The sequence below is a fragment of the Wyeomyia smithii genome, chromosome 2 (genome assembly GCF_029784165.1).
Source record: "Wyeomyia smithii strain HCP4-BCI-WySm-NY-G18 chromosome 2, ASM2978416v1, whole genome shotgun sequence".
NCBI lineage: Eukaryota > Metazoa > Arthropoda > Insecta > Diptera > Culicidae > Wyeomyia > Wyeomyia smithii.
Genome location: NC_073695.1, coordinates 98,058,675 through 98,080,019, shown reverse-complemented (window position 1 = coordinate 98,080,019; position 21,345 = coordinate 98,058,675). Strand labels below are relative to the sequence as shown.

General features: G+C 39.5%; 3 protein-coding genes across 3 annotated transcripts; 2 read left to right on the top strand and 1 right to left on the bottom strand.

The window, feature by feature from the left end:
• The first annotated feature begins 1,025 nt into the window (after positions 1-1,025).
• Positions 1,026-3,558, top strand: LOC129721646 (ubiquitin-conjugating enzyme E2 J2). Its single transcript, XM_055674439.1, has 3 exons — positions 1,026-1,472; positions 1,530-1,793; positions 1,848-3,558. The coding sequence occupies exons 1-3, from the start codon at positions 1,403-1,405 to the stop codon at positions 2,273-2,275; spliced, it is 762 nt and encodes a 253-aa protein (XP_055530414.1). The 5' UTR covers positions 1,026-1,402; the 3' UTR covers positions 2,276-3,558.
• Positions 3,559-5,766: 2,208 nt separating this feature from the next.
• Positions 5,767-6,966, top strand: LOC129724015 (uncharacterized). The gene is made up of 2 exons (XM_055678594.1): positions 5,767-5,965; positions 6,026-6,966. The coding sequence occupies exons 1-2, from the start codon at positions 5,903-5,905 to the stop codon at positions 6,905-6,907; spliced, it is 945 nt and encodes a 314-aa protein (XP_055534569.1). The 5' UTR covers positions 5,767-5,902; the 3' UTR covers positions 6,908-6,966.
• Positions 6,967-10,147: 3,181 nt separating this feature from the next.
• On the bottom strand, positions 10,148-14,679 carry LOC129724014 (calcium homeostasis endoplasmic reticulum protein). The gene is made up of 10 exons (XM_055678593.1): positions 14,489-14,679; positions 14,249-14,422; positions 13,845-14,110; positions 13,624-13,786; positions 13,211-13,283; positions 12,649-12,723; positions 12,184-12,260; positions 11,927-12,128; positions 11,473-11,860; positions 10,148-11,408 (listed from the first exon to the last, which is right to left on the bottom strand). The coding sequence occupies exons 1-10, from the start codon at positions 14,511-14,513 to the stop codon at positions 10,281-10,283; spliced, it is 2,571 nt and encodes an 856-aa protein (XP_055534568.1). The 5' UTR covers positions 14,514-14,679; the 3' UTR covers positions 10,148-10,280.
• Positions 14,680-21,345: the final 6,666 nt, after the last annotated feature.

Here is a 21,345-nt window from a genome sequence, read left to right as displayed (position 1 = left end):
CACTTTGAAATGTTCGGCAAGTAGTGCGAATTCAACAGCAAATCACTTCACTTCGACGTGAAATTTTTTTACAGTGTACGAAGTTGTAAGAGATTTTAAAGGCTGTTCACACCTAGGCGAACTCTCATATGCAATTGTCAAAATGTGTGTGATGACAAAAGCAAAAATATTTCCATCTTCTTTTTCTCATGCAAAAACCAAACAAATATCAGCACCTTCGTACACTGTAATTAAATGCCACGATTACTTCAAGTGTTTTTGCACTTGACTCGATTCGTCACGTCACACTGCAAATTGAAGTGATTTAGTGTTGATTTCACAATGATTAACACTTTCTAATGAAATGATCTTGCGTTGAAACCTGTTCAATGGAAATCACCATCATATTATAATGAATATATCTTGAATTTGCACCACTGTTCAAATCAATTGAATTACAGCTGCGATTCCAATTGACAAACGTCAAAAACATAAAACGAAACAAAAATAGTCGCGGTGGCGAAAGGCGCAAGCAGCACATTTTCCCCGGAGATTTAAAATTTGTTTGGAAGTAAGTTCTATTGAATCTTTGATATTTATAAAATAATAATAAAACAACTCTTTTACAGATCCTGAATTCGAATACACCGACACAGCGACAGTGGTCATTTTGTAATCAAATTGAAAACCTAGAATAAAATAAAATTGAAAAATCTAAAATAAACAGAAACCTTTTAAATTTATTGTGATTAGCAGATAATATCCAAATGACCAACATTTTGTATCTCAAACATAAGAATATCAAAAAAGATTAACATAACAACAGAAAATCAAGTGATTTGCTGTTGATTTCACCGTTCTTTGCATTAACATGTTTCGAAGGATTTTCTTTTCACTTTGAAATGTTCGGCAAGTAGTGCGAATTCAACAGCAAATCACTTCACTTCGACGTGAAATTTTTTTACAGTGTAGTCGCGAATAACCGTTTGTAAAAAGCTGGATTGTGGGTGTTTTGCTCTGAAGAAACAATATCATATTTTTACATAGGGCTGTGAAAAGTCAATCTTCAAAAAGAACAGCAGTCATGTTTTGATGTCACTGAGGTTTCTAATTTTTATGCTCTTTAATTACGTTCACGTATGTGTTGCACTTTTGCCAAAAACTATAAAATTCATCATTTTTGCAGCAAAAACAGAGTGTTTATCAAAAGTAGTTGCAGCGTGCAAACTCACCCAGAAGAATCTGAACGAAAATAAGTCAAACATTTGGCAATTGAGAGACAACAGTGTTAAGTGAGAAAGCAAAAAAGTAATTACGTGTACTCATATTCCATGAAATTTATCAGTAGATTGTTCTTTGTAATCTGCTAGATATTCAGCGTTTCAGGTGAATAATATTACCTTGCGAATATCATTTGATTACAATGAGCAGCCAGAAACCAACCGCTACGTCCCGATTGAAACAGGATTATATGCGTCTGAAGCGAGATCCTGGTAAGTTAATGATTCACATAATGACGGTGACATGAATAATGAAAGTTATTCCTCAAGTGCCGTACATAACTGCTGAGCCACTACCGTCAAATATTCTGGAATGGCATTATGTTATAAATGGGCCGGAAGATTCACCATATCATGGGGGTTACTATCACGGGACGTTACTCTTCAGTAAGGAGTTTCCATTCAAACCACCATCTATTTATATGATAACACCAAATGGACGGTTTAAAACAAACAAACGACTTTGTCTTAGTATATCTGATTTTCACCCTGATACTTGGAATCCAGCGTGGTCGGTGGCGACTATATTAACTGGTATGTGGCATAGATATTTCGAAACTTAATTTACTGATCTATTTGCAATCATAGGTTTGCTCAGCTTCATGCTGGAAACGACACCCACATTAGGCTCATGCGAATCGACTATTTATGAAAAGCGGAAACATGCCCGTCGATCTTTGGCATTTAATATGAAAAATGAAGTATTTCGAGAATTGTTTCCGGAAATCTGCGAAGAAATCACTGAACGACTAGCACAGATCGAAGAACACCGGAAACAAAATGCAGCCAACAATAACACTTCTAGTTTAACGAATGGAGCTGCCAATGGCGTGATTCCTGTCGGTTCGGAAGGACTTGAAGCGGAAGCAGGGGAAAGTGGTTCAACTGGCATCTCGAGCGTTGACGACAGCAACAACATTTGGCATTCCTTGTACACAAATTTAATCGTGCTGATCGGATTTGTCATATTTGCGTTGATAGTGCATTATGTTATCAAAAGCATGAACATTGAATGATTGTAAGCATTCTGGTAAACAAAGCGAAGATACTGTTTTTGTTTTTTTCCAAATTCGGGCGCTAATAATTTCATTGTAAAACGGTTAAGTTATAAAATATGTTGATTATTACTATGAACCAATTAACACAAAGTTTGACAGTTTAAAAAAATGGAGTCATAAGTATAACATTTTAGATGGTAGTACTGCAGCCGGATCTTTTTAAGCTATGTTGTACGCTTCGTGCATATGGATAGAGTCTAGATGTTCTAAATAACGACGGGATTTGCATGTCGTTCAAAATGTAGATAAATATACAATAAACAATAAAAACCTGATTCCGCATTCGAGCTGAGCTCTCTTGGATGATTATTTTTCTTTGTGTGCCCAGAAAAAGTTTTCTGTCAAATAGCTAACTAAAAATCCAAGAATGGAGTATGACTGGTTTAGCTATCATTAATCTTGCCAACCATCCAGTCATTTCCCAAAAATAAAAGAAGCAATTGTGAAGTACCGGAGCGATTTCAAAACGTAAAACTTGCACCAGTTAGCAAACTAGAAGCACATTTTGACAATATTAAAACTGCAACCTGATATGGTTTATTTACTAGACCATAGAATCTGAGCCAATCACGAAAGATGTGTTACCAGTATTATTTTTAAAACTATGAAGAACTGCTTACAATGAGTGTTTTGTCGGTTCTGTAGTGTATACAACTACATAGTAGGTAACAGTAAGCAGTTTCAATACGCACTACGTAACCTCCTTTAACTATCTGTCGGTTACCAATATATAGTAATTTTTATTGTAACAAAGATATGCTTGAAATTTGACACTGCTGGCAAAAATCGGCCAAGTATCTTGGAACAAGTTTGATAGACATGGTTTTTAGTTAGACAACTGTGATATAGCAAAAACAGATGTTTACTTCTACTAGTAATTCTGATGAATTCGAAAAAATATATGACGAATGAATATTTTAGTTATAAGTAGGTTACTTATTGTTTCAATTTGTTCTAAGCAAAACTAAAAACGTCATTTTAAAATATGACTAGAATTCAGTTCCTTTTTCCGTCATACTTTGTCAAATTTTATCGAAATTCTTCTGACTTGAATATGGAATAGAGGTAAATACCCTTGAAACACTTTGAACGTATTGTTGTAGATATAAATTTGAGAAAAGTGGAAAGATGGCCAAAATATTACCCTTTTGGAATTTTCTTGTAAACAAACGATATCAGTAAACAATAAATTAATATTGATTGAAAATATAGTAAGGATTGCAGATTAGCTGCTATTATTACGTGTATTTTGTTTTTAAATAGTTAAGTTCTGTTTTTCTATCAAACTTACTGCAAGAATTTTTTGCACTGTTGATGGAAAGCCAGTTATTATTTAGTAAAGACGGTAAAGACCGATGATTTTTGTCAGGTATGATCTGGAATCCTGAATATCTACTTTTGCTCATCAAATGTTAATGGTATGTTATCTCGACCGAATTTCAATTTAGAATATTAGCGAAATGTTATTGGAAAAATAATGCACAATGATGCAGAAACCGAATTTTAAAGAAAATTTGGATCTAGAGCCTAATAATAATTTCCCAGAGAAAAACTGTTTTCTACTATGTTGTTATATATATTTAAAAATTATTAAAAATTGGGGTACAAGGTTGCATATTCAATTTTGTGGTGCTTTTTTGATGCTTGCCGATAGCTCGTGTCAACCGTAACAGACACGGTGAAAGTGATTTCCATTTGATTTGCACGTCTTTTTTCACCGTGAGATTTTTTCACTTCGTTCTCACCGTGAGGTGACATCCGTAATACTGTCATACGTAGAACTGTCATCATACTTGGTCCCGTAATAAGCCCCAATGTATGATAAACTTGTAGTCCCTAAGTAGTACAGCAGGTTTGTCGAATAGTGCAATGCTATAGCTCTTAAACCTGAAGTGTGAGAGCCCATATTCAGCGCAACATTCAGCCAATATTCGCGGTGAATATTATGATATTCACCGCGAATATTGACTGAACGGCTCACTGAATAAGGGCTCTCACGCTTTAGGCATAAGAGATAGAGCACTGCTTTCTTTGACAAACTTGTTGCATTACTTAAGGACTACAAGTTTGTCGTACATCATGTTTCAAAATTGTACTTGTGGAACGAATTATCGGCACGCGACCAATTGAATGGAAATGACACCACAAAATTGAATATGCAACCTTGTTGGGGTAACCGAAATTATCGATGAAATCAAGTACATATCTAACTTTTATATCTTAGTATATGAAAAAAACTTCTACAATGTTGAGTTCCCGTTAATTTAAAGTATCTTTGCAGAAAAAAGTTTTTGTCTATCTTCGAAAATAACTGATTTAGATTGAAAAATTAGCTTTTCTGCCTAAATTTTTTAATTCTATTTTTCACTAAAAACGTCTTTCAGGGCTTTTAAGACAAATAATTTGGAATATTGACATCGTGAATATCTCCTTCTAGTGCCCAGTGCCGCCTTTAGACGGTCTTCAGTTGAATTCCTAAAAAGCTTCAATAAGAACTTAAAAAATGTCTTTAATACTTCATAGTGATTTTTTCGAAGTCCGTCTAAAAATTAATTTGGGCACTAGAGGGTTAAAGCTATTGATGTCCCGATCAACCACTCTTTATGCACCTTTATGAAACGACAACAACTGAAAAAATAGGTTCAAACTAATCGATAGCGATCGTCTCGTTTCATGAAGAAACTTAAAGAGTGGTTGGTCGGGGTTTTTCATAAAAATATGCCTTTTTCATTTGTTTGTCATTCTGCTTGGGGCAAACATAAAAAAATATTTCTTGAATTCGATTTGAAGGGCACATTTGACTCTATATATGTAACCACTTTCAAAAACATGTTATTTTTTATATTTGATTAAATTAAACTTGCACACTTAAAAGGTTTCTATAAGACTCCTTCCTCTCGACAAAATAAGTACTTCCTATAGTAAAACTGATCAGAGGAATATTCATCCTCTCCAGGGAACTGTGAATGACGATATAGGTTTCGATAAGACTCTTCCTCTTGACAAAATAACTCCATCTTAGAATAAACCTGGTCATAGCGGAACGTTAAGTGATGATGATATTGATACGAGGGTAAGGCCTCTGCCATGCTGAACGCCAACGCGAGCGATTGGGCGAGAACACCAACGCGAGCGATACGGCTGTTCATTACCCTACGGCAAGAATCTCGCCCGATCGCTCGCGTTGGCGTTCAGCATGACAGAGGCCTAAGATATAAAGTGCGGAGTACAGAAAACACCTGGGAAATATCACAATAGATAAAAAGTCTTTAGTCGCAGTGATGAGTCCACACAGGAAAAACAGAAAGGTTGAGTTTCGACAGCGAAATGTTAGCGCTTAGCCATTGCTTCTTTGTTTTCAACCCCCTTCTTTGTTTTCAACCCCAATATGATTTCTCACAAGGTTGATCGTGAGGATCGTGAGTCAATACAGGTGCTGAAAGCAGTTGGGTTAAATTGGCAATCGATAGAACAATCGATCAAGTTGGCTGCGATGAAAATTTTGTCAAATTTTTGCAGTGCTGTTGGATGAAATCTCTTCGTTTTATTTCTTACTCAATTACTTGAATTTCTATTCACTTTGGGATGGCCACTAACACTGGAATGAAAATTTTCCGTGATTTTTTCCGTGATAGTCCCTGTCGGAAGGTGAGTTACTCCAAATTTGCTTCATGGCATATGGCTATAACTGTTTGAACCATCGGACAGGCATATATGCTAACACATCAGACGAACTTTGGCCACCAATATGTGAAGAACAATAGCCTACGAAAACCGAATCGTCAGCTGGACCTTAGACCGAAAACTGCACCGATTCTTCCTTCAAGCCTGGCACAAGCTGTTGCCAACCACAATCTGCTGGATAATCAGTATCCGGAAAGAATGCGTCCAACCACCAGCGGAAAAGTGCTAAAGCGGCGAGATAATACTCCGTTGAGCATCAGACGGCCTGGCAGCGGCAATAAACCTTTGATTCCGAGCCGACCGAGAAAATCGATCGTTGATATCGGAAGTAGAAGTCCACCCACTTCAAGCGATAATGGGCGTCGAAAGCAAAAACACCCAAAGCAGTTCAAATCGAAGGTACAAAACCAAAAATCTACTATAAAACCGTGTAAGATTTGCATCGATGAAGATGATTGTGTCATAGAAAATCAATCGCAGAATCTTGAAAAAAAGCGAGACCATGCATCAGACGGTTTTGAACATTTGGTACAAGAAATTGACAACATTAGGTTCCAGTTGGCAAATCGCGAAGACATGAGGCAGATCTCACACGAAGAATCTTTGCGATTGATCAACGAAATCAAGCGCATGTTTCACGCTCAGATGGAACCCTTTAATGCAACTTTACAACCAGAAAAGAAAAAGCTCAAGATTAAGGAAATGGTTCGTTCGCCTAGATTCTCCGGTGGTCGAATCTCCACTGAATACTTTGACCTGTCGAAGATTCCAGGTAGGGTGGAAAAGGATTTTCGAAAGGCGAAAACCATGACAAAGCACACTAACAAATCGTTCGAGCAGGGGCCACTTCGGTTGTTACTTCCATATATGAAGGACGCTATTTCCGAAAAACAAGTTCGATTTTAGAAAAAAATACTAAATTAAATAGTTCGTCGAAGTATAATAAATTATTGTTTCTCTGGAAATTTTTGAATATGTATTGTTCAGAAAGAGAGAACAGTTTTTTGACAAATAATTCAAGGCAAAATTATGTTTTTGAAAAAATGGAGTAAAATTGTTCTTAACTCAAACTAACAATATATGCGATAAAATATTACGTAGGGTTTCGGCTCTATTATCGTCAGGTTTTACCTATTATCGTCCGGGGGGTAAATGAACCCCTTGAGCGTTAATTTCTTGCATGATTGTCCTTCATAATGCAGAGCATCTTCCTGCAAAAGAAGTTCTCTATGACTTCATTAACCCCCCGAGCGATAATAGGTAAAACCTGACGATAAAGAGCCGATACCCTACATGATGTTATGGAAGTAAACATATATTTATTCTAACAAACAGTGGCAACTGTACCTACAAATCTGCGCTAGAATAGTTTGAACCGATGGTCATCGTTGAATCACTGAATATTTAAACTTTGAAACTTTTGTCTCGGTACAGAAGTTCTGCACATACCCACGTAATCTTCTTTTATTTGTCCATATCAGCCGCTCTTGGCCTGCTATACTATGCCATTTCTGCTGTTGTCATCATCCTTTTCTCTTGTCCGTTCCGTGTCACACCTTTGTTGACCGTATTACAGAAGCTTCAACAAGGTAGTGACGCGAGGTGTACCCAGATATTTATCCATGTCTTACGATTACCGTTTAGTCTGATCGGAGTAAATTTCGTTTAGTCGATGAATATAGTGACAACCAGTGGCGTAGCGTGACCGGGTGACACCCGGGGCGGAAGAGTTTGGTGTCACCCCTTTCTCTCTCTGGGTGTTACCCCCTCCAGGTTGCAGTGAAACCATTTTGTTATCCAAAATTGTGTGAGTTAGCACGTTCGTTTTCAATTGTACTAAATCTGCCCATTTTTGAAAAAATTGTTGAGATTATACTGTTAAAAGCAAATTTATATAATTTCCAAACGTTTCACTGCGACCTCCACCTAATTGATAGTTAATTTCACGAATATCACCATTTTGAAGGTGACACATATGAAAAATTTTCCTCATGGGTGTCACCCCCTAGAGGGTGACACCCGGGGCGGACCGCCCCCGCCGCCCCCACCACGCTACGCCAGTGGTGACAACACTAATGATTACGCGATGTATTTCAAAGGACCGCATCTGCTGAAGTGCATTTGCTTCCTGGAAGATATTCGGGATTGGTGATAGCTAAATATTGAAATACTTGGATACTTCGGGTTGCGGATGGTTTTTCCGTGCGCGTCGTTCGCATAAGGTCGCGTCGTTTTGACAAGAAAATAATAACATGACAAAAACATTCCGTTCCGACGCCGTCGAGGAGATTCAAATATAGACTTAGTCTGATTGCTCGCGCGTTGCTTTTGTATAAGCGCATCGCAAATCGAAGTAGGTTTTGTTCGGTCGATAAGTATCGTGATTAATCTAATGACTATGCATTGTATACTTTTCAAAGAACCGCGTCTGCTTGCTGGAGGAACATGGTGATTGCTAATTGACAGATAGTTAAACACTTATCCAAGTGCTTCTAGAGATAAATGGTCTTCGGGCACGCTGCTCACATAGGTTCGCGGTGTTTGACAAGAGAGATACTCATCGTTCGTCTTCGTAATGAGTTAACTTCGCGCGCAACATTGTTCGGTTTGGTCACTTACCACGGTGACACAAACCTTTCCTTTCCGTCGCAGTCGTGGAAATGCAGAGGGAAACTCGGTCTCCAACAACAACGACTGTTTTATTTTTATTTTTGTAGTAGAACTAGACTACTGCGTCCATTAATGAGAACTGTTGTAGTATGACTACTGTTACAGCTCTTTCCTTACAACATCCTTCCTCACCTTTACGACCGTAAGGACGTGGCTGGCGCCGTTATCGATTTATACAAAGCGGAAACTACTGAATTGTTATACACTGAAGATGGTATACACTAATCCCAAGTTGCCATATACGGTTCTTTGTGCACCTTCACTAGCTCAGATCCATCACGGAGGAGCAACTACGAAATGTGCTCAAATCCAATGTAATATCAGGTATTTGCGCGTTGCATGTATTGATCATGCCTGACTGATCCTTGTCACAGTAATCGCAAATCCGAGTACATATATAAAAAAAAAACAACTTCTTGTTCCATTATAGCTAGCTATAGTTATTTCGCTAGCGCTATGATCCTACTGAGTACTGACACTAAGGGATGACATAGTGAACGCGGAAAGCGTCGCGATTCGCCTTGTCGTTGGTAAATGTACAGCCATAAGTCATGGACCCACGGCAAGGCGAATCGCATCGAGACGCTTTTCGCGTTCACTATGTTATCGGCCTTAGTGTCAGTAGAATCGTAGCGCCTACAGCCCATATCAAGACTTGAGTTTTTTTCTAATGAACAAACGCCCTCTGTTATATGTATGTTTTGATGAAATTTTTTGTGGTCTATTGAAACTGAAGTTTTTTTGCAGACTCGACACAACGACTCGTCTGTAGAAATTCTAGATATAAAACCCTATTATTTATGAACAGTTATTAACGCGTAGGATTCCCAGAAGCATTCGCATCCAATAATACCATCGCAGTTCAATCGATTATCGGTTTAATTATGAAGCTGATTGTTTAGCGCTATAAAAAGGAGAAAGTCTCGCCATGATCAGAAATCTGTTGCTTTTTATACCTAACGACAAATATGTGTTAGTTGCAGAAGTGTCCTTTTGCTGTTTTTTTTTAATTTTTCGGACTATCCCGGACTACCGTTTTTCTGTCCCGGACAGTCCGTGAAAGAAACAGAGTGCAGTTATGAAGACACCAATACATTCACACATATGTGTCAAAATAAAAAAAAATATGTCAAAATCGGTTTGCTTTGATAATCGTTCTCCGCGTGTTAAACATCAGGTTGGATTTTGTTTATTTTATTTTGTCAATTTTTAGTAAATTGGCAAATTTTTCGTACAGTAGCACGAACGCGACAAAAAGACAATGGCGATAATGACCAGAACAAAAGTGACAGCTACCTCTGGTATTACGCACACCATTGCAACTGCTCGGAGTGTTTTTTTCAGCTGCAAATTGAAGTCCGGGACGGTATAGTCCTGCCGTAAAAACGAATTCTACATTAGTAATAGCGAATGATTATTATTAATCATACTTTTGAGTCCAGGGATTGCTAAACAGATGCAGTAAAACGTACTAACTTGCTATTTTTACTTCGCTGTTTATTAAAATGCTTTATGATCCGAGTCATTGTTTTACAATCACGACCATGAGTTATTTAACTGCTAGTTCGGGACATTTTACGAATGCCGGCCATTCTCCTGAGTTTTCCCCTTATCTATCATCCGCTCGGGACTTCATACGTGTTATAAAAGCAGCTCCTTTATTCTTGCGAAAACTTTCATACGGATCGGAATTCCTCGCGGTGAAAGATCCTAAACCTTCTCGGTCATTTCCACCCCACACTTCATTTACAGCATTAGATACAATACCTTGCAGCATCCCTCCAGCAGCCGGACCAATTGTAGGTTTTATCATAGGTGGTAATTTTGCTTCAACAGCAGGTGCGGGATTCATTTTACTGATAAAACTACTGCCAAAACCACTACCGCCAAAGCTTGGTGGAGTAGGTGATCGTCGCTCCCTAGAACGCTCTCGTTCTCTTCGAGGCGAGCGACTTCTATTGTGTCCTCGACGAGGTGACCGTGATCTCGATCTAGACCGTGATCGAGATCGCATTCGATGCCGAGGCGATCTTGAACGTGATCGATCTCGTGATCTAGACTTTGATCTACTACGGCTGCGTGATCTGTAGACACGTTTTTTCAGTTTTTTTGTTGCTTTCAACCAAGTGGGTTCGATTGGTGAAGGAGAACGAGATTTTTCGCGCAATCCACTTTCAATCTCTTCCTCCTTCTGTTTACGAGACGCATTTTTAACTTTAAAATATTCATACAGTGCGAGCTTTTCCCAACCTTCTCCGTCGCGAGGTCTTTCATGACTGGGTGGGGCATAAAAAGCTTCTACTGCAGACAGAAGTCGCTCGTTGGGAGGTGCCGGCGGAGGTAAACGGATCTGATCTGGATCTAAAGGATGATAGTTGAAATCTTCTAGACGGATTAGCGGTACCATCAAACCGGCTGGAAGTTCAAAATATGGTATCGACGGCGTGAGTTGTTCCGGGCTGGGAGACCGATTTTCTTCTTTGAACTCTTCATCTACATCTTCGCGGTTTTGGTTCAGCTCATCGTTGTCACAACGATCTTCTTCGTCATCCGGATTGTCGTCGTAATCATTGCATCCATCATCCAATGGTTCGTTGTCTCGTGAATCATAATTAAAATCATGCATTCCAGGTGGTGGCCTTGACATATCCGGGATAGGAAAACCTGGTGGCGGTTGCGAATAGTCGCCATTATTGTTGCTATTGTTGTTATTACCGTCACCTGAGTCATTAGAGTGCTGTAAAATGTATTGTATAATGGGTTTGTCCATCAATGAATGACAGCGATGATCTTTGACTTACCGTATAATTTCCACTGCGATCAGGCCCGATCGGGTTGTTCGTTCCACCGTCATTATTTCGATTATTCTGCCCTTGAACATTCAGATTTTGCAAATTTTGTATAGCCCCTGATAGCAGATTAAAGTTGATGCTTTGATCCAACAGCGATGGAATAGATACTTCACGATCAGCTACACGGTTATTCGACAGTAGACTGTTAACTGAACCAATTCCATTGTTCGACGCTGCGACAGATAGCTCTGGCAACAGCGGGATCGGTCCAGTGGGTTTTTGCTGAGCTACCAATGCAGCTTTGATTGCTTGTTGCTCAATTTGCTGCTTTTGCTTCTCGAGTAATGCTAGTTGTTGAGTAGCATGTTGTACAAACGCTTGATGCTGTTGTTGGTAACTGAAGCAACACGATTTTTAATCATTATTTGTTTCTTCTATCGGTTGATAGTTGCGCAATACTTACTTATCAAAAGTTACTTTTGTGTTTTGGGTAATCTGTGCCACAACGGCTGCATACTGTGTGAGTAGCGAGTTTTGGTACTCTTGTAGGGATGATGGCGGTGATTTCAATTTCGAGATGACGCATGCGTCGAAAAAGTTTCCTTTGGATTCCCACAGTGACAATAGCTTGCTGAGCTTGGCGTGTTGTTCATCAGTAGCGGCAGCTGCAAAGCAATCGTTTAAATATCCGGGTTCTTTGGTAATAGCAAAAACACTTACTGATTTGTGCATTACAAAACATTGGAATCACGGCACTTTCCAAGCATTTCTTTAGCTCATCTGTCCGTTTTCGGATGCTGTAAGATGTACTACTAAGTATATTTTGAAAAGAACGTGTTCAAAAATTTCGCAAATGAATACGAAGATTGGATCGATTGCTCTTCATAAAAAAAATAAAATAAAATACCCTTTCGAAAAATTTTGCAGATTAGATTTCTACTTCACTATCATTTTTGTTTGTTTGTTTGAGGCTATTTGATTATTTAACTAACTAAATATATAAATACTTGACTATTGGAATTGACATATGCTATTAATTAATTGCGAACGGACAGCTATGCACTTTATGAGTGAATAATTTTTTTTTTAGTATCCGTTTCAAGCGATCCAATCCAAAAATGAACTTCGACTGAACGAAACTTTTGTTTGCGAACGAAACATTGAAAGAATGTTTTCGAAACTTACCAGTGATGAATAACATCATTAACTAAATATATCAGATGTAATTTTTGCGCAAATAAAACTCCAGCTATTAACGCCCTATAAATAGATAAGATCGAAAAACAAAAATTCGGATTTCACCTCTAACATCTTTCCGAAAGCTTTCAACTAACGAATTGAAATATTGAATGTCTAGTCATAGAGAAAGCATGTTCCGTCGGTCGGTCCGTCAGAGGAAGGCAAAAGCAATACAGCCTAGCGCCAGGTACCGTATCAATGGATCATTTAAGATGATTTATTGTGAAATGACGCCATGTTATTTTTTGTGCTCGTGTGTATGGGCGATTCAATATTAAATACTTTAGTATAATAGCGCAGTCAAAAACGTCACCATCTTCAATCATCCATTCCAACAATTCGAAGCATGTAGCTTGATGAAAACTTGGCGTTAGACTATGATTGTCATGTTTATCTTCGTCATTTCTGGCGTAGATCGCGAACGAATAGGTAATATTAGGATATCTGAGTTGCTTGTTGTAGACAAAATGTATGACATAGAAAAAAATGTTAGAACACTTCTAATTACTTTCTCAAAAGATACTGCGAAATAATTTGACATTTTCCCGAATCGGTACAATGCTGTAAAATCCAGCCTTTTCCTAAAATTGTAATTAACAAAAAAATATATGTAGATTGATATTTGTTATTGATGAAAATAATGATAATATAGATGGTTATGTATATAAAATTGAGCATATTATAACTAGGAAAGAAACATAAATTTAGCTAATGGGCGTCTTGTATATATGGAAGTGCAATTGTATTGTGAACAGAGGGAATGAGGATATTATTATTGAAAAATATCAAACAGACAGCGTTTGATATCAAAAGCAAGCGCGCCCTCACATAAAACCTTAGGGAATAATTGTTTTATAGAAAGTGGAAGACAATTGTAATGTGATGAGACGGAAGTATTAAACAAAATGCATTCTTACGTACCATTGGATATACTGTCCTTTGTACAAGAGTCAACGATAGGTTGTAACTTTGCATCAAATTCACTTAAAGAAATTTTATGATCATCAGCCTGTTTCACCAAGGCATCATTCTGGGCCCGTGTTACAGCTTCATCGATTTGGACTTGTTGTTGTTGTAGTAACACCTATAATATACACACTGCGTGACTCTATGTAATTAACGTTATCCTTAATAAAAAATACTCCGTGTTGGGCTTGAAGGTTCAGCTCCGACTGACGAATTTGTTCCCTTAATGTGGTTTGTTGTGCTGCGATGGATTCAATTTGAGCAGCAATTTGGGGAGTTATGACTGGCTGTTGTGGTTGCGGTTGTTGTTGTGGGGGATTAGACCATATTTGAGGCATCTGATTGTTTTGAGTTTGTTGTTGAGATTGCTGCTGTTGCTGAGCAAATATATTCATTTGCTGCCCCATCAGTGCAGATGGGTGGCCTCCCTGTTGTTGCATAACTGCAATTCAAGATTTATATTTGCCATATAAGTTATATACTGCCGCTCCAAGCAAAACTGTCCCAGCGTCCATAAGGTTTGCACAGAATATGGGACAGTTATGCTTGAAGCGGCAATATAGGTATTGATAAAACTCACTTTGCTGCTGCTTGGTAGCCACTTTGTATTGATAGTAGTTGTAGTATTCACCGCCGTGAAGGAAAGCAAATTTAGCATTTCCTTTTTGTTTAGATTTGGTCATTAACTCAAATTCTGGACCATTGCGGGCAACAAATTCCGCAAGTTTGTCAATGATGTTTCTCAATTCAATATCTGATAAGAAAAATTTTCAATGACCACTGTGAAAGACACTTAAAACAATCGATGCAAAATGCTTACCATTTGGTGGAGCTGGTACATCCATTGTATAAGGGAAAACCAATAGCAACCAAAAATGAGGTGATTATTATAACCAACCATTAAATTAATCACTTTAACAGATTACTTTCATAAAATTCACGTTTTTGTATCAAATTAGCACACAAGCCGATATTGCTAAAAGCAGACGCCATTGAAAATTCGTTTGACAGTTACACATTTATTTAAAACTACACGCTCACTCTGGATAACCCAAAACTGAGTCAAAACCTAATCAGTTTCGCTAAAACCGTATGTATTCAAAATTGAGTAGAAGTTGTTTTACTCATTTTTGAGTACCACCGAATGTTATAAAAATTGAGTAAATGTTACCCATATTAAACCTGACGCGCGATGCGTAAAAGTTACTCATTTTCGACTTAAAAATGAGTACTTTAAGCTTCAATGAGGGAATTTCGGAAAAAATATCATTATTGACTCGATATTATTATATTTTGCATTTTTACTGAATTTTATTTAAAAAAAAGGCTTATTGCAAGAAATTTACCTTTGTTCGCCGGGACACGGGAGATCTTTGAATTTATTCGCCGTATATCCAACCAACGAGTCCTGGTGAAAAAGAAAAATTGCCATTAGTTGCAGCCAATTATTTCAAATTATGAATTACCTACCGATAACAACTAATTTTAAACATTTCTATTTCCTCCTTTCCGGTTTGCTTGGTTTGCTGTTTGCTTTTAATTGCAAAAAAAAAACAAAAACAACACGCAAGCACCAGTTACCCAATTTTGAGTAAATTTGCCGCCATGATCAATTTAATTCTACTCATTTTTTGACATCTTCGAACAACTGAAAAAAATGATTAAAATTCAACTCAGCCGCAGAGTAGCCCAGAGTGAGCGTGTAGACGAAACAAACTTGAGTATTCACCACACGCTCCTTCAATTTTACCCTGAACTGAGTAACATCTACTCTGTTTTATATTTCTATGCTAAACGTCAAAAACTGAGTAACACTAATTTTTGAACTGAGTAATATTTACTCAGATTCTCCCCATAGCCGTATTTACTCATTTTTGCGTAATATGAGCGAATGTCAAAACTATTCAAGTAGTAAAAGCAGTATATATTCTGATGCTAATATTCGACGTTTTTTAAGTTATTTCTAAAGTGTTACTCAAAGTTGTAAATTGGTTCGAGCCCGAACCAATAACGGCGTCGAAGATTTTAAAATGTAGCTGGCATATTACCCAATACACGAATTTCGAATACACTGAAAAAAAAAACACGCAAAAGGCATCGATGTTAACTATCCAGGGTCGTATGCTATAAACGTTAAATCCAACAAAACGCGTTATTTACCTTTATACCGAATACCACTGACAACTCTGACAAGACCAGAAATGAAAGTGATTACATTTGTTATTGTAATAATTCTAATAACACCATCCGCACTGTTTATTCGATTGGTCGCGAAAAATCCGAGGGGAAAGATAGCTTTTATTTGAGTTACTCTTATGCTTGTAAGTAACTCTAATTTACTCAATACGGTTCACTGTTAACCGGGAACTGTGACTTGAGGGGTGGCATTGTGCAGCTCGATTCGAACGATTTTCGCTATTTTCGAGTATGTCACATACTGCCAGTTATGCTTTAGGCTTAAAAGGAGCTGTCATTGTCATTAGTCCTGCGGCTCATCCAACCCGCAGAGTCGATAAAAATACGAGAAACGAAATATAACGCCCCCCCCCCCCTCCAGCGATCATTTATTTTTGTTCGAGTTGCTCGAAACGAAACGTGCAATGTCAACCGAGGTTTTAAATAGTAGACATGCCAAAAAATCCATAACCATTCTCATATTTGGAGGAACTCTAATACACAAATAAAAAAAACTTTTTTCAAACAACAATAAAACACGTTTTTCCAAACAACAACTTATTTTTAGCGAAACGTTTTTAAATGTTTTCAATACCACTCAAAAAAAGAGTAAAGCAGAAAATTATGACAATCTGAGTAACTGTTACTCAGTTCGGTAAACGAAACTTACTCGATTTTTGACGTTTTAATAGACAATATAAAACTGAGCCAAAGTTGCTCAATTTAGAGTAAAATAAAAAAGCGTGTTTAATATGCGCCTTGTTTTCATCTGCTCGACAGTATCGCCATTTACTATACGCCGTGTTTACGTTATTGTATCGGAGTACGCCCTTTGCTTTTTATGTTTATTTTGTTGACAACTTTGATTTCGCCCATTCATCAAGATGAAGTCAAGTTTCGCCTTTCACTAACGTAAACAGCAAAAAGGGCTTATTCTTCATTCTATTTCTTTTTGATATAGACCTTTTTACGTACGAACGTGTTAGTGCAACTAGTTGAGGGGAATATTTACTATGCTATGTTGCTATGTTTTTAGCAGCAGGACAAATATTCAGTTGAACACCCATTATATGTTTTAAACTTGTTTCTGAATAATTTTTTTATTCGTGATCAGAAATCGGAAGAAGCTGCTAAACACAATCGACCAAAAATGGTGAAAAGTGATAAAAGTCGATGCAACGAGATGCGATGATTTACAGTTTGGAGGAAATAAAAGCAACTTTACACGGGTTTGCACGTTTACTAGTGTGCGTAGGTGAAAAGTCACTTATCTCTATAAAGTAATTTTTGCCCTAACAAACATCGACTTTTTCGATAGTTATAAAAGAGATACATTATTTTCTCGAAGTTTGAAGGTAGATAGTAGTTCACTTAATACGTTTTCGGTATAATCTCATTTTGTTTATATTGATGTGTGATACTTCAAAGCCGGAAAAGTGAAATAATGCTTGATGGTTAATGCTTGAAGAGATTTATTTTATGTCTTGTAAAGTTGACGGTTTGATTAGGAATGCTGAGAAAAAGTGAAGTGTTACAAACTTTGGTTGCTGTGATGGAGCTTATCGGGGATCACTGATTGTTAGATCTACAACACCCCCTCTCAATTGCTGAATCCGATCTTGCTCCTCAGGAACTGGAATCGTGTAACGTCCACTGCCTTTGTGAACAGATCTGCTTGCTGCTCGGTAGTAGAGATTGGTTTCAACTTGATGGTCCCGGCAGCAACATGGTCCTTGATAAAATGGTGCTTGATGTCGATGTGTTTCACCCGCTTCGACTCTGCATTTTTAGCTAGTCCAATGCAGCCTTGGTTGTCTTCATATATCTGTACGGGATCCGCTGGTGATTTGCAATTCAAGTCCTCCAGAACTCCAGCCAACCAGACTGCTTCAGATACAGCTGCGCTTAGTGCAATATATTCCGCTTCGCTCGAGGACATTGACACCGTTGGTTGTTTCCGACTTGCCCAGGAAACCGTTGAACCGTGGACTTTAAACAGGAAACCGGTCACCGACTTGCGGTCTTCTGTGTCCGAGGCCCAGTCTGAGTCAACGAATCCTACTAGTGGCTTGCTGCTTTCCTCTCGCTTATAACGTAGACCCATGGTGGTCGTTCCTTTGAGGTACCTGATGATCCGCTTCAATGTCTGCCAATGATCTTCCGTTGGTGTTTGCTGGAACCTTCCCATATAACTCACTGGATAACACAGATCAGGACGAACGCACAACATTAAATACATAATGCTGCCCAGCAGCTCTCGATATGGTTGGACAGTACCACTTCCTTCGCGGCTCAGCTGAAGTCCTTTCTCCATTGGACTCTTGGCAGGGTTGCAATCGGACATACCAAATTTCTCCAGAATTTCAGTAATGGCAGAATCTTGGGACAGCTTCAGGTCACCACTGTCACGGTTGTAATCGAGTCGTATGCCCAGATAGAATCTTGGTTCTCCGCAATCAGTCATCTTAAACTCATCGGAAAGTCGACGTTTCAACTTTTCAATTGTTCGAATGCTCCGGCCAACTATCAAAAGGTCATCGACGTAAAGAACCAGATAAATCTCATCGCCTTTAATGGTAGACACGTAGAGACAGTAATCATGATTGGATCGGCGAAATCCAAGTTTCAGTAGCGTCGAATTAAACTTGTCATTCCAACATCTAGGTGCTTGCTTTAACCCATATAACGATCTTTGCAGCTTGCACACGCTGCCTTCTTTTGCTTTAACGCCTTGAGGAACTCCCATGTACAGATTCTCCTTCAGTACTCCATGGAGAAAAGCCGTCTTGACGTCCATTTGATGTACATGGAATCTGTGATGAGCAGCAATGGCTAACACCACCCGAACTGTGGACAGCTTGGCTACTGGGGCGAACGTATCGTCGAAGTCGATGCCAGGGCGTTGAAGAAACCCCTTAACCACTAATCGTGCCTTATAACGAACCTGTTGTCCGGTCTCGTCCTCTTTGAGTCGAAACACCCACTTCGTTTTTAGCAGTTTCACTCCGACTGGACAGTCCATCAGCTTCCATACATGGTTGGTCACCATGGATTCGAGCTTGTCCTGCACTGCTTGATACCAGTGATCACGATCCTCTCGGGCATCAATCTCGTTGTATTTTTCAGGGACATCTGATGAGGAGGGAGAACCAACAGTATTCGCTCTAAAGCCGGTAAGGTAGCTGAGAAACTTACCGGGAAATTTGCGCTCCCGTTCGCTGCGCCTCGTGGACTGCTCGCCGCTTTGGCCGGAAGACATGTCCAGATCTAAGTGCGAAGGGAGCGCGGAGTCACCTGGTTGCACCACGAAGGTATCTGGTTCCGCTGCATCTTCATACTCATTTTTGTCATTGGTCAGGGCTTCATCATCACTGTAGTTCGGATCCTTCTGGACAATCTCCGCAGATTGCTCGACTTCATCTTCCCCCTCTTGCTCGTAAATCAAGGGTACCACCAGTCTTTCTTCAGTATGATCTGCAGCTTTGATTGCCCACGGGAAGCAGCTCTCGTTAAGCTTGACATCACGAGCAATCACGATATGTCGAGCATTCTTGTCCCATAGTCGGTAGCCATTGGGTGCATATCCGACCATGAACAGTTGACGACTTTTGGCATCCAACTTCTTCCTATGTTGATTCGGTATCCACGCAAAGGCTTGGCACCCAAAGACACGCACCTTCTCTAAGCTTGGCTTTCTCCTGTACCATAACTCAGCTGGAGTGACGTTCTTTGGCAACGCTGATGTCGGACTTCGGTTGATTATAAACACGGCAGACAGCACAGCTTCACACCATAGCGACTTCGGCGCATTGGCTCCAATCAGCATCGTACGTACCTTTTCAATCAGAGTTCTATTGAATCTTTCCGCAACTCCGTTTTGCTGGGGTGAGTAGGCTACTGTTGGCTCGACTTGAATTCCCTTTGCTCGGTAATACTCCTTCTGGATATTTGAGCAGTATTCACGTCCTTGGTCCACAGTGAGTTTTGAAAGTTTTGTTCCACACGCTGCCGTTGCCATCGCCTCAAATTCTTGAAATTTGTCAAATACCTCTGACTTTTTCCGCAGCAGGTATACCATAGTAAAATGGGACTGATCATCGATGAACGTAACAAAATAACGGCGCCCGTCCCATGACGCTGGTTCGATCGGTCCACACACATCGAAATGTACTCGCTCCAACAGTCGATTAGCTTTATCCCTTGTGCCATTGAACGGATCCCGACTTTGTTTTCCCAGGACACACGCATCACAAAACTTGATTTTCTCCGGCTTGAATCTTACACCAAGAGCAAGATTTTCACGGACCAGAGTGGTCATTCCACCTTTGCTGATGTGACCAAGACGACGATGCCAAAGATTTGCAAACTCGCATTGGCACGTTGTACTGCAATTTCCACAACGTAAAGATTTCCTCTTGAATGGGCCGTTGCAACCGTTTCACCGCCCTTCTTCATCGTTACAAACTTTTCGTTGAACACAACATCTACACCTTCCTTCGTTAGCTTCTTAACAGACATAAGATTTTCCCTGAGAGTCGGGACGTACAGGACATTCTTTGCATGCATCACAACACCATAGTTGCTCTTTCCAATGATTGAACCGGCTTCTTTGGCCACCAGAGATTCTCCGCTCTTTGCCACATCAATGTACACCGGTCGATCCAAGGTTACAACGGATGAGAAATGCTGCTTCGAATTAACCATATGGTCACTGGCCCCCGAATCCAAAAGGAACTCTATCTTATCGCTGTTATGCTTTCGGTTGCCTTCAGTATCCGCCATGAAAACAACCGATCTTGACTCGTTAACTCGTCCGTCGGCAACGTTGGCATTGGTCTTCTTTCGGCAATCTTTCATCATATGGCCACGTTTGCCACAGGCGTTGCACTTCCCGTTAAACTTGGAGCTTGTTGTCTTTTTACGTTGATCTCCAGCGAATGCCGTGGGTTTTTCATCATTGGTATGTATCCTGTCCAAACGCTTCGACTCGTCGCTCAGCAACCGGGTTTTCATCACCTCGTATGTTAGTTCGTTTTCCGGGAGATTTTCAAGGGCCGTCATTAGGGGATCGTAGGATTCTGGTAGAGTCAAACTTAATGCTGCACAGACATCGCTTTCTTCAAGCTTCGAGCCGGCCACCCGGAGTTGACGGACCAGATCCTCAAACTTCAGAAGGTGGGTGCGCAACGATGCCCCTTCCTTCAACTGGAGACGAGCGATCTGCTTCCGAATTACCGTTTGCTTACCGGCCGACTTTTTAGCGAACGTATCTTCGAGAACCTTCCACATCTCTTTAGTCATAGACTTCTCGCGGATACATCCCAGGTACTCGTCCGAAATCAGGCTCACCAGCAGGGACTTGGCCTTGCAGTCCATGTCCTTGAACTTGGCCGCTTCCGCTTCCACAACTGGACAATCCTTCACCACTGCATCCCAAACTTTCGAGGCTTCGAGAAACACCTGCACGCGGAACTTCCAAGTATCAAAACCGTTTCCGGCAAA